Source organism: Acartia tonsa, chromosome 14 (genome assembly GCF_053477335.1).
Source record: "Acartia tonsa isolate MP-2025a chromosome 14, ASM5347733v1, whole genome shotgun sequence".
NCBI lineage: Eukaryota > Metazoa > Arthropoda > Copepoda > Calanoida > Acartiidae > Acartia > Acartia tonsa.
This window is the reverse complement of record NC_137273.1, coordinates 13,121,459-13,133,627: the sequence shown is the minus strand read 5'-3', so window position 1 is coordinate 13,133,627 and position 12,169 is coordinate 13,121,459. Positions and strand designations below refer to the sequence as shown.

At 36.2% G+C, this 12,169-nt stretch overlaps 1 protein-coding gene across 1 annotated transcript; it reads right to left on the bottom strand.

Moving 5' to 3' along the window:
• Positions 1 to 1,441: 1,441 nt before the first annotated feature.
• LOC145306439 (uncharacterized) lies at positions 1,442 to 2,842 on the bottom strand. The gene has a single exon (XM_080148534.1). The coding sequence runs from the start codon at positions 2,840 to 2,842 to the stop codon at positions 1,442 to 1,444; it is 1,401 nt and encodes a 466-aa protein (XP_080004660.1).
• Between the last annotated feature and the right edge of the window lie 9,327 nt (positions 2,843 to 12,169).

Sequence of the window (12,169 nt, the reverse complement as noted above, 5' to 3'; positions counted from 1 at the left end):
TCAGTTACATTGGCATTGGATACCATTTTTAACAAAGTCAACTCTTAAGACAATTTTAAAAATCCCTAATGAAAATGAGTGTTAAATTAATGTGTACATCACTAATAATTATAAAAAGTTAAAGATTTCGATGTTAAGTTTTGACAGTTCTTGTTTATTCAACCCATCTTTACTGCTCAACTTTAATTGTTAAGCCTTAAATTTCTAGATTGTGACATACAATAAAAAAAACATTGATACGGAATTTCGCATAGTTTTCGTGATGTAAGTTTGTAAGCTTGTCAAATTTCTTCAAACCCATCAAACACATTGATGGATCTACTATAAAATTTAAATAAGCTCAAAAGTGTGCTCTAAAATGCTTTGGTTCCCTGACTAAGTCTATAACTATGTAACGTTTTGCGTTTTGTTGTTTTTGGTTGCTGTTTGATAACAAAATTACCTCTTTTGTATATTGAAATTATTGGTTGAAACGTTTGAAAACTGTTTATTTGTAATCCAGATTTAAAAATTAAGGAAATTGGAGACAATTGTAATTTATTACAATTGTCGAAAAATTTTCAATTTTTCCATATACCCTGATCATGAGAAAAATTTTATATACCGGTTTACGGGGGGGGGTTGGAGGGGTTCCATCGGGATTGAACCCAAACGGGATTGAACCCAACGGGATTGAACCCACGGAATTGAACCCGCACGGGATTGAACCCAATGGTATTGAACCCAACGGGATTGAACCCACACGGGATTGAACCCACGGGACTGAACCCACGGAATTGAACCCGCACGGGATTGAACCCAATGGGATTGAACCCACAAAGGTGTAGGTTTCCCCCAATTTTTTTTTCTTCAATTTTTTGGGGGGTTTAAGTCTCCTCTTCCAATTTTTTTTTCTTAAATTTTTGGGTGGTGTAAGTGTTCCCCCAAATTATTTATTTTTTCTTTTTTAATTTTTTGGGGGTTGAAAGTCTCCCCCTCCATTTTTTTTTGTTCAATTTTTTGGCGGGTTTAAGTCTCTGCACCCAATTTTTTTTTTTGGGGGGGGGTGTAAGTATCCAATTTTTTGAGGGGTTTAAACTCCCCTCCCAAATTATTTTTTTCTTGATTTTTTGGGGGTTGAGAGCCTCCCCCACCAAATTTTTTTTTTCTCCAAAATTCACTAGGGTATATATATAAAAATAATTAGGGTGTATCAAAATTTATTTTTTTATTTATTTATTTGTTTATTTATTTATTTTTAATACTTAGTTAGTTAAATCCAGCTTGCACCACGTGGAGGTCAAGTATCATTGCAAGCCATTTTTTTTTTAGTTTTTTTTTTTTTTAGTTTTTTTGTTTTGTTTTTAGTTTTTTGTTTTAAAAAAATAGATGATTTTATTTTTTTTATTTTTTTATTTTTTTTGTATTTAGTTTTTTGTTAAAAAAAAATAGGTGTTCAAATTCAAGAACTGAACAGATTAGCAACTGCTCTCAAGTAAACTAGCTTGTCAGGGGATGTGGCATAGGTGGCAACTTTGGCAGCTAGTCTCTCAGTCAAGATCTTATATTTGTGCCTCCTTGGAGGGTTGTTTTCTACATCAGCATCTGCCAAGGTCTTCAGGTGTAGAGCCATGTCAAGCTGCAACCCTGAAAGAAGTTTCCAGAGTGTGGGGTGCTTGCTCAGGAAAAGGGAATTGAGCCCATTGTGGTAGCCTTCCACAGCATTGGTGGTTCTTGGAATATCACTTCCAGGGTCAGTGAAGTGATTCCACATGTTAATAGGGTATTTAGGCAGGGCTCTTTCCCTACCTGGCCTCTCACGGCCCCTGATATAGTAGAGATCTAAATAAGAAAGGAGTTCATTGGCCCTCTCCAATTCAGGATTTTCATCAATAAGGGTCTGAAACTTTCCCCCAAACTCTTGGAATAACACCAGGACATCATTCTCAGGTACAAAAGCCAGAGCAAGAAGGGACTTCACAGCCATGTTGAATTCAACATTAGTCTGATATGGAGTCTTCAAGCCAAGTTCTGCCACCTTCTTATTCAGGTTCTGACCCTGATGGAAGAGACATCCCTTTAATACAGCTGTGTCAAAGACTTGCCTAAAGGCATTGATTGGAGCAGTCTCAAAATCCACCAGGACCCTGTCAGGACTTGCTGCTGGAATAATTTCCTTCAGTTTGGTCAGCGCCCTGATATATGAGTCCTGATGCTTGTTTGGCATCAGTATGTAAACGCAGGGAGGGAAACTGTTGCCAACCTGGCAATGCACAGTGTAAAGTTGGTAAAAAACAGCAGGGCAGACATCAAATGTCCCATCCCCTAGCCACAAAGCTGAAGTTTCCAACTTGGCCATCAGGTCTTGTTTGCCAAGAATCAGGAACCTGGAAAGGTCCTCGGATCCGCTATCATATAAGACAATCTCTCTGAGCTGTTCAGGAATTTCAAAATCCAAGCCCTGGGGATTTGGATCAATTGGATTTTTAGCCCTTCTCTTTGATCTTACATTGTCTTCCAAAGACGAACGTTTTGGCAGTCTCTGTAGCACATCAGTGGAGAGACCCAAGAGGTTGGAGGTCAGGACCATTCTTGTTGAGTCCATGGTACCTGCAGCTCTGGTGCGCAACTCTGACTGGACTTTCCTAACTTGAGTGAGGATAGGATCCCCACTGTGAGTATGGTCCTTGCAACCCTTGCCATTCAAAACCTGGCCATTTTTGGTTTTGATGCTTGCATTGCACCGATATTTTCTATAGTCTCTGCAACGCCAAGTTCTTGAACCATCTGGACCCCTCCTATCTTTTCTCTCTATGAACTCCATCCCATCAAGAACAAATATTTCTCCACCTCTCTCTGTCATTTTCTTTTGTATCTGAAAAATAGAATTGTTATGAAAAAATTTGACATGTATATATATATACATATATTACGCAACTTTTGTATTATATCACAATTTAAAATATAATCTGGGGTTACTTCTTCAGTCATAAGTCCTTTCCATGTTTTATAGACAGGACTTAAGACTCAGGCAGTAAACACCAGAGGACTGTGGTTAAGGAGGGGGATTGTCCTGTTCCCCAGAGATAACTTCATATTTCTATAAAGATTTTAATAAAAAAATAAAGTTATCTCCCCATGCCCCTATGAGAGTCAACTGAAAAAATTCACTGGCAGAAGCACCATGGACAGGTAGTCATCAATGCTTCCAACTTGCTGCATTTGGCCCTGTTTGCAGCATTTTTAACCAAGATGAGACACCATTAATGCAAGTTCCGCCTACTATCCTTGCAACCTTGGCTTCGTTGGCACCGTTAGGTATCCACCAAGGCAGCAAGTTATTGATTTGTTTATGGGGAATGAGCACTTGCAGGAAACCTTACAACAACTGAGAAGAAGATTCATGCACATTCATGAAGAATATAGGTATGCTAATAATTCTAGTATTACTCTAGCATTAGGTAACTTGCCATTTCACCCTTCCACAATTTTGAATATCAAATCAACGGTGCCAGATGTACGCATTTTGTGCGTTTTTTGACCAAATTTTTGACAAATGTACACATTGGGCAAAACCGATGAGGATGTACGCATTTTCAACATTTTTTTAAATATGTACACGTGTACACACAAAAATTGAAATTTTCCTTCCAAAAATGGACTTTTTACCCCCAAAAATTGGCTTCCTTCCTCGATTTTCTGGTTATAAACATTGAAGTTTAACTGTATATTTATATTTTTTGTAGTAACTTGTAAAATTACAACTGAAAGTGTGAGGTTGACTCCCCCTTCTCCCTTAAGAGCTCCTAGATGCCACTAGTGTAATTCCTATTAGGATAGCATAGCAAATCCCCCTCGTACCCCATCCCCTTCTCCCCATTCCCCCTCCCTTTTCCCCCTTCCCCCCCAAAATGTACACATTGGAGGTCCAATGTACACATTATTTGTACACTTTGATCTGAAAAATATCTGGCAACTATGTATCAAATGGAAAATTGATATGGCAATGGCTATTTTTATTGCACCAGGATAAAATCCAAGTATCAAGAAAATAGATAAATTGATAGCAAATCTTTCCTAGGTACTTATTATTTATTGAAATATGATCTGATGCAATGAGATGCTGTAAATTGAAAATAAAATAATTTACAAATATTTAGTATTAATGAAGAGTTAAATATCATATAGGTGTACGATTTGTACAAAATTTAAAAAAAAAAAGATCCTAGTGGAGACTTACACCCCCAAAAAAATTTAAGTAAATAAAATATAAATTTTGGAGAAAAAAAAAATTTGGTGGGGGAGGCTCTCAACCCCCAAAAAATCAAGAAAAAAATAATTTGGGAGTTTAAACCCCTCAAAAAATTGAAAAAAAATAAAAAATTTGGAGGGGGATACTTACACCCCCCCCCCAAAAAAAAAAAATTGGGTGCAGAGACTTAAACCCGCCAAAAAATTGAACAAAAAAAAATGGAGGGGGAGACTTTCAACCCCCAAAAAATTAAAAAAGAAAAAATAAATAATTTGGGGGAAGACTTACACCGCCCAAAAATTTAAGAGAAAAAAATTGGAAGAGGAGACTTAAACCCCCCAAAAAATTGAAGAAAAAAAAATTGGGGGAAACCTACACCTTTGTGGGTTCAATCCCATTGGGTTCAATCCCGTGCCGGTTCAATTCCGTGGGTTCAGTCCCGTGGGTTCAATCCCGTGTGGGTTCAATCCCGTTGGGTTCAATCCCGTTGGGTTCAATCCCGTTGGGTTCAATCCCGTGTGGGTTCAATTCCGTGGGTTCAATCCCGTTGGGTTCAATCCCGTTGGGTTCAATCCCGTGTGGGTTCAATCCCGTGGTTACCGGTTGGAGGTAATGCCTCAAATATTTAGGGGGTAAGGGGATGACCTAGGAAAATGGGAAAGGTGCCAAAAGTTGCGTATTTACCATACGCAGATAGCAAAAAAAAGTTTGGGCCGATCGGACCAAGGGTCCGCGCGTGGCGGGCGCGCAAGCGCCGAAAAAACACCTCAAAAGTGACCGCGGCAATTTTCCATCAAATAGTGACTCATGTGAAAAAATAGCCATTTTTCAAAACCTTCGATGGGGCAACGTTAATACCGCCAAGACCGTGATAGATAGAGACAAATGGTTTTTTCATGGCACTAAATCTCCGTCATGGCATCCCGAAACTTTTATTTTGGACACCCCCATCCCCCCCGAAGGGGGGGATATGGGCCCCCAAACTTTTGCAATTTGGTGTTTTTCACAAAATCCTTCTGGGTCCATTTTGGACAGGAAAGAGTCATTTTAGCAGGGTCTGAACATCAGGCCCATAAAACAAGTCCATTGAGATGTGTTAGAAACTGAAAAAAAATTTGGACCGGCCAATGACCGTTTTGACCGTTATTGACCGTTAAACGTAGCAATTTTCGGTTTTTTGGAAAAAAATCGTGCAAGCAGTCGTTTTTCGGGATTGACATACAAAAGCAAGTTTGTCTAACTTTTTGAGGCGGGTATTTCATTACTTATGCATTATCCGCCTCGGGCGAACCGTTTGGCCGTTACGCGCCGCCGAAGGCGCGATTTTTGACGATTTTCCGAAAAATCTCGGTTTTTGCCCCTTTAGAGGGTGACGGAGTCGTTTTAGCGACAATGACCTTTTCTTCACTTTTGTAGAACTTTTTAAGGCGGACATTTCTTTACTTATGCATCATTCACCTCCGGCGGACCGTTTGGCCGTTATTCGCCGCCGAAATCGCGATTTTCGGCCATTTTGCTGTTTGCGAGGTTTTAACGGCCATTTCGGAGGTAAAGGAGTCCTCCAATCAAGATCACTCTGAAATACTTTTCTTTTGCAAATTAAATTTGCAACATTTCATGTGAAGTTCTTTTTTTTTACGTCCAACCAGTTTTGTTTTAGTTGAAAAAAAAAATAACAACTACTATTATTATTACACCACCCCTCAAAATGTATTTATTATTCATACTATAATTATCAATTATATTATCTTACTCTTTATAATCTATCAATAATTACACATAATAATTATAATTATCTTATTACTTTTTAATTATAATTCAAATGATTAGTACTTTGTAAATTCCAATGATTATTACTTTGTAAATTCCAATGATTATTACTATTACTTTGTAAATTTTAATGTTTATAACTTTATAAATCTTGATAATTATTACTTTGTAAATATAAATTCTAATGATTATTACTTTGTAATTATAAATTCTAATGATTATTACTTTGTAAATTTAAATTTAAATTTAACTTTTTGGCAACAATTAACACACATTTTGCTCTGCTACAGGCTGATGCCTTGGGCCTATTACTATATTACTATTGTTATCCATCCTCTTTATAGGGTCCCCATACCTTAAAGTAACTTATTTCCTCATAATTTTTCCGTGTGCCATAAATGTGGTCGATAACCAAACAGTTTTTAAAACCCAAACAATAAGAAAACGGGTTGATAAAACAATAGAGGGGGAAGGGGTTAAATAACTATATGCCTCCACCCCGTGGACCCTGTGCCGACTTTCAATTTCAATATTAAAATTTTTTTTTTTGGAGATTTTTTATTTTGGGGGGGGGGTATTTCCCCCTCACCCCCCCCCCCCAGAGTAAGGGTTAAATTTTGAACGGGGGGGGGGGGTAAAATGAAAAATTTTTAGGGGGTGTCTACGGCACCCCCAAATTCGTTTGGGGGGGGGGGGTATCCCCACTTTACCCCCCCCCCCCTTGGACGTCTATGACCCCAAGATGCTAGGGGAGTAGCCGCTAGTACAAATTCTAAAGCAAATTCCTTGTTACCCTAACACCACGTGATCTAGAAGTGAGATTTATTCAGAAATACAAAATTTGTAAAAATGACAAAATATAAAATTTATAAAAAACATTTTTTGGCTTGTATTATAAAAGACAGATAAAGTGTATTTAGGTATATATCATCTGGCCACATACACAATATTTGCTGGATTCGAAACAAATTTAGAAAATAATTACATCACACCAATTTTTTTATCTCATATTGCCCATTCCCTAAAGTATACTTTTTACCACCATGGATACCTTACATTCACCTCCCCCCCCCCCAAAAAAAAAAGAGAGAGAGGGTTCATTTACCCCGCAATGTCAATATTACCTCCGGAATAATTTTTTTTTTGATGGGTTGGGAGGTCTTTTACCCCAAAAACTTTAACTACACGCTTCCCATTGTGGTTTTGGACGTTGGGTACACGGCCCTTAAAAAAGCTTTAACATCCTTAAAACTAAAATAAAAATCCGGTAATCGTGTTTTCAGGAAAGCTTTCCCTGTCCGTACACGTGATGTATGCCCGCGCCTATGTGTAGGCGCACACCTATTGTGCACGCACTACAACCAAAATTTTGGAGAAATATTGGAGGGATTAAATAACTGTATGTCCCCAACCCGTGGACTCTATGTCGAATTTCAATTGGGTCTTTGAATATCCTCCAATAGCGTCGGAAATATTGATACAGCCAAGTCGCAACAAAAGAGCAGAACACAACTAGCTAGCAGACGAAAAAGGTCCTCGCCACTGGATCCAGGTAGTTGTCTGGATTATATATCTATACTTATACATTTATTCCTTATCCAAACCATACTGACTGACCGACAGACAGACACAAACACTTATAGGGTAGCTTTGCTTCTTAAAATGCTAAACTTGTCAAGGAGGGAGGGGACATTGGGCTGTTTAATACACTAGCCCCCAAAGACTTTAACTAACGTTTTAAACTTTTTGGGGGACTTTTATTGAATTTTGATTGATTGTTTAAAATATTTGGTGTCCAAACGTGTCATCCACTAATTAAAAGGGGTAATTTGTGTATCATTATAGTAAATTTGCTAATTTGCACCTTTGATCTGTCAGTAATTTTTGCATAAATACCTTCTTTAACACTGTCAATTTGCTTTCAATAAAAATAAAAACATGATAAAGGAAAAATTTATGAAAAAAGACTTTTTTCCGACGATTTTTTGTGTGTTTAAACTCGTTGTTTTCCAGGTAAATTTTGATGCTGACTCCGTGTTTCCATGGGAAACTTTATATAAAAGGTACACTCATGTAGGATAATATGTTAGCTGTGTTTAGTGCCCTAGGAAAATGGGAATAGATGTCACAGCTTTTGGCCTACCTATTCTATTGACGTCATAGTAGAGGAAAAGAGAAAGAGAAGGGGGAAAGAAAAGTGATAGGGTATAGGGTATTTCCTGACGTAGAATAGGTAGGCCAATGACAGTGACATCTATCCCCATTTTGCTAGGGCACTATAGTCAGCTACATAATAAGTGTTATGAAGCTCTTCAGAGTGCCTATAAAAAAAATAACGCCATACGATACAAATGACCAATAATTTGCCAATAACAAACTAAATTATCAATGGCAGGCCAGTATACATTTTAATTGACCAATGTATGACGTCATTTTTATAGGCACTATAAAAAGCTTCATGTAATTGCTTTTCCTTAGAAAATATTGATAAACACTCCATGTCGTGATTAACAAAATAACCCCTTTTTTAGATTGAAATTGATAGTTGAGAATGAGATACTGCTAGTTGGAACCCACAAATCATGATTAAAAGGAGTACCCAAGTTTTTAAGCTAACAAATGTAAAGCTATTTAAATTAAATAAAGTGTTATTGTCCTTTTATAAAAAAAAAAACAGATAATTTTTGCCAAAATTCAAGTTCAATTTTTATTTTGAGTTTTTTTTCCTCTGCATTCATTCTGTTATGACAGAAAGCCGTTATTTAAATAGCTAGTTTTTGCTTCAAGAAATTTCAAATTGTACAAATTTATGGTATTGTTGAAAAAAAAATAATTACCTTTTAAGCAAGATTTGTTTTCAGAAGGTTATTTTAAAATTATTTCTCGTATTCATTCGAATCCGGTGGATGGGAACCTGTTCTCATCCATACGAAAAAACTATGTCTAGCATCGTATTATATCTAGCTTTCTTCGAATATAAAAATGTACAATCATAAGATTAAAACCAGTTTTTTAGCCCGTGCCTTCGGCACCTCGGGGCTAAAAAAACTGGTTTTAATCTTATAATTGTACATTCTATATCCGCGGAAAGCCGTTTATAATACGATGAAAGAAATAACTATTATAGCATTTTATTTTATTTTTCAGCGAATAGTAAAATAAAAATAATAATAAGATTATTCCAGTTTTGTTGGACCTAACATGTGAAGACCCAGCCCAACGAAAATGTATGATTTTGATTTTAATATTCGTGGAAAGCTGTTATACATGATTTTTTTAGTATGGCTAAGAACCAGTTCGAACCCAGCGGACATTAATCGGTTTTGAAGCCATACTAAAAAGCAATTTTACAAGTTTTTTTTTTGTTTTAATTATTAGATGTTGTTTATCTAGGCAAAAGTAAGTTTATGTTAGGAAAAAGGGTACCTTATGGAAAAACTATTTTGCTTCTAACTTATCAGACAGTAAGATTAATAGTAAGATATATCAGTAGTTATTTATCGGGACTAAGAAAACTGGTTTTAATTTTATAATTTTAATTAAATATTTGTGGAAAACTGTCTATAATACGATACTTTTTCATACATGGTTTCTCAGTATGGCTGAGTACCGGTTCTAATCCAGAGGATATTATTCGGTTTCGAAGCCATACTGGAAATAGTTAACCAACCTACTGAAGCTTGTTGCAATTGTTATCAAGTAAGAAAACTATTAAAATTTATAAAGAACTGAAGTGTTATTTTTTGAAAGGGTTATTTTTTAAGAAAAGCTTTTTTATAATTGGGGTAGGTCCGTCTGTTTGTGACGGAAGGCCCTGATTATTAAATCAAACATGTTAGAATATTCATATTGATTTCAAACTTTGCCTGTTGAATTCAATTGTCGATTCTTTAAAGACTTAAGAGCGGTGTTGTTTTTTTGTTCCTTTATTTGACTTTACGATGTGTAGAGCTACGTTTTTTTGGATGTTGTCATCCTTATTTCTCAAAAATGATTTATATTTTTAAAAGCATTACATAGGTGGATTTTTATGAATGAAGATTCCTCGAAAAATGCCTAGTTTTAGTTTTAAAGACTTAATACATAATAATTTTCTAGGGATATTTGGATAAGTAAATGTTTAAAACAAATACTAAATTATAGATTATCTTTTGTCTGAAACTTAGGATCTCTTAAATGACTAGTTCGAATGTTAGTACTTTTTAGGGAAGCTTTACTAATGTCTTGGGATGGTTTGAAGCTATTTAGACTAGAGTAATATCTATAATTAGCAGCGAAGCAAATAAATTTAATTAAAATTATTGGTGCAAAAGTTAAGACACTCAAACAAGATATAGTAAATGTCCCCAAAGTTGCTAAGATAGCAAAAGAGAGACATTGTTTGTAAAACTTTGAAGACTAATTTTAAAATGTTTAATATATCCATCCATCTAATATTGTTCCTAATTTATGAATAGTATTAAGTTTTAATTTTGTGTCATTATTCAAATAATACGTAAGCTTTTTAAATTTAATTTATAACGTGCACAGAGTTTTATAGCTGTGGCGTGCACAGAGTTTTATAGCTGTGGCGTGCACAGAGTTTTATAGCTGTGGCGTGCACAGAGTTTTATAGCTGTGGCGTGCACAGAGTTTTATAGCTGTGGCGTGCACAGAGTTTTATAGCTGTGGCGTGCCCAGAGTTTTATAGCTGTGGCGTGCCCAGAGTTTTATAGCTGTGGCGTGCCCAGAGTTTTATAGCTGTGGCGTGCCCAGAGTTTTATAGCTGTGGCGTGCACAGAGTTTTATAGCTGTGGCGTGCCCAGAGTTTTACTAGAGTTGTGCACGAAGCGCAGTAGCGGGACAAAGTGTCTCAAAAATCAGCCACGTGACGTCATAAAAATAAGGAGATGAGAGGAGAAGTGGGAAAGAAAAACCCTAAAAAGAGATGGATAATCACTCATTTATATGACGTCACATGGCTTATTTTTGAGACAATTTGTCCCGCTACACTCAAGAAAACAGTAACAATTCACAAAATCCTACTTTAGGTACACTGTTAAATCCCCCTAAACTATTTAAGGGGGGTGTAGTGGGAGAACACCTCAGGGGTGCATCTCCCCCCCCCCCTTCTACACGCCTCTGATTTATAGATTCATAATAAATTTTAAAAATCTTTTTTCTGTATTAACAAGAACGATTACTTCAAAAAGTAGCAATACTTATAAAAAAAGACTAGCGGCTACTATTTTTTTTTCTTTTTTTTGGGGGGGGGTATTTTTCATTTTTTTTTGGGGGGGGGGGGCTGGGGGTGTCCCACCCTCTAAGAAAATAGTTATAAACCTTCCTGGGACCTATGAGAAGCTACCCTATTAAGGATAATCCGATCGGTTCAGCTGTTAGCGAGATCTTTCGGTACCAACACACAGACAAACAGACAAACATTACTTTAGTGTATGGATATTGATAAGCATAAAATAATAATGATTTTTCCAGTATGGCTTAGAAACCGATCAATAGGCGCTGGATTAGAACCGATTCTCAGCCATACTGAAAAATCATGTATAGCATGGTATAAAGTAAAAAACATTTTTAGTTTCTTGATTATGTCAGAACTTTCTGATTTCAAAACCCCAAAATAACTTAAAAACATGAATAACTTTTTTAGGTGTAAGAAACACAATATTCAGTTGATAAGTTTTTTAAAGCGAAGCTTTTCTATAATTAGGTCCGTTCGTCCATATGTACGTACGTCCGACACGGTTAGCTTTTTCATTAGACATATTGTCCTTTCTATTTCAAACGTTATATGCCGATTCCCATGATAGTAAGGTAAGATTTAGGAAGCATAGCAACTCTGTAATCTTTATCTGACAGTCCGTACGTCCTTTCAAAGTATGCTAATTTAAAACTTCTTGACAGCAAAATTTTGTATGATATATTCATCCTTTTCATCTTATTTTAGGAATAATTATTCCTAAAACAACAAGGTACACTATTTTAAGCGAGGCATCTTTTACACGCTATTTTGCAACAATTTTGTGTACAATTTTGTTTAGACTTACAATTTAAGGTATCGCTTATTAAGTTATGACACTTTATACTTAACTAGCGGCTACGCCCCTAGAGGCCTCTAGTGGCACTTTAAATGTTTTTTTTATATCTAAAATATGTCTATGTTGCGTTTGA

Excerpts from the sequence above, each read along its gene's own strand:
- LOC145306439 (XM_080148534.1), bottom strand. The coding sequence starts at position 2,842 with ATGACAGAGAGAGGTGGAGAAATATTTGTTCTTGATGGGATGGAGTTC.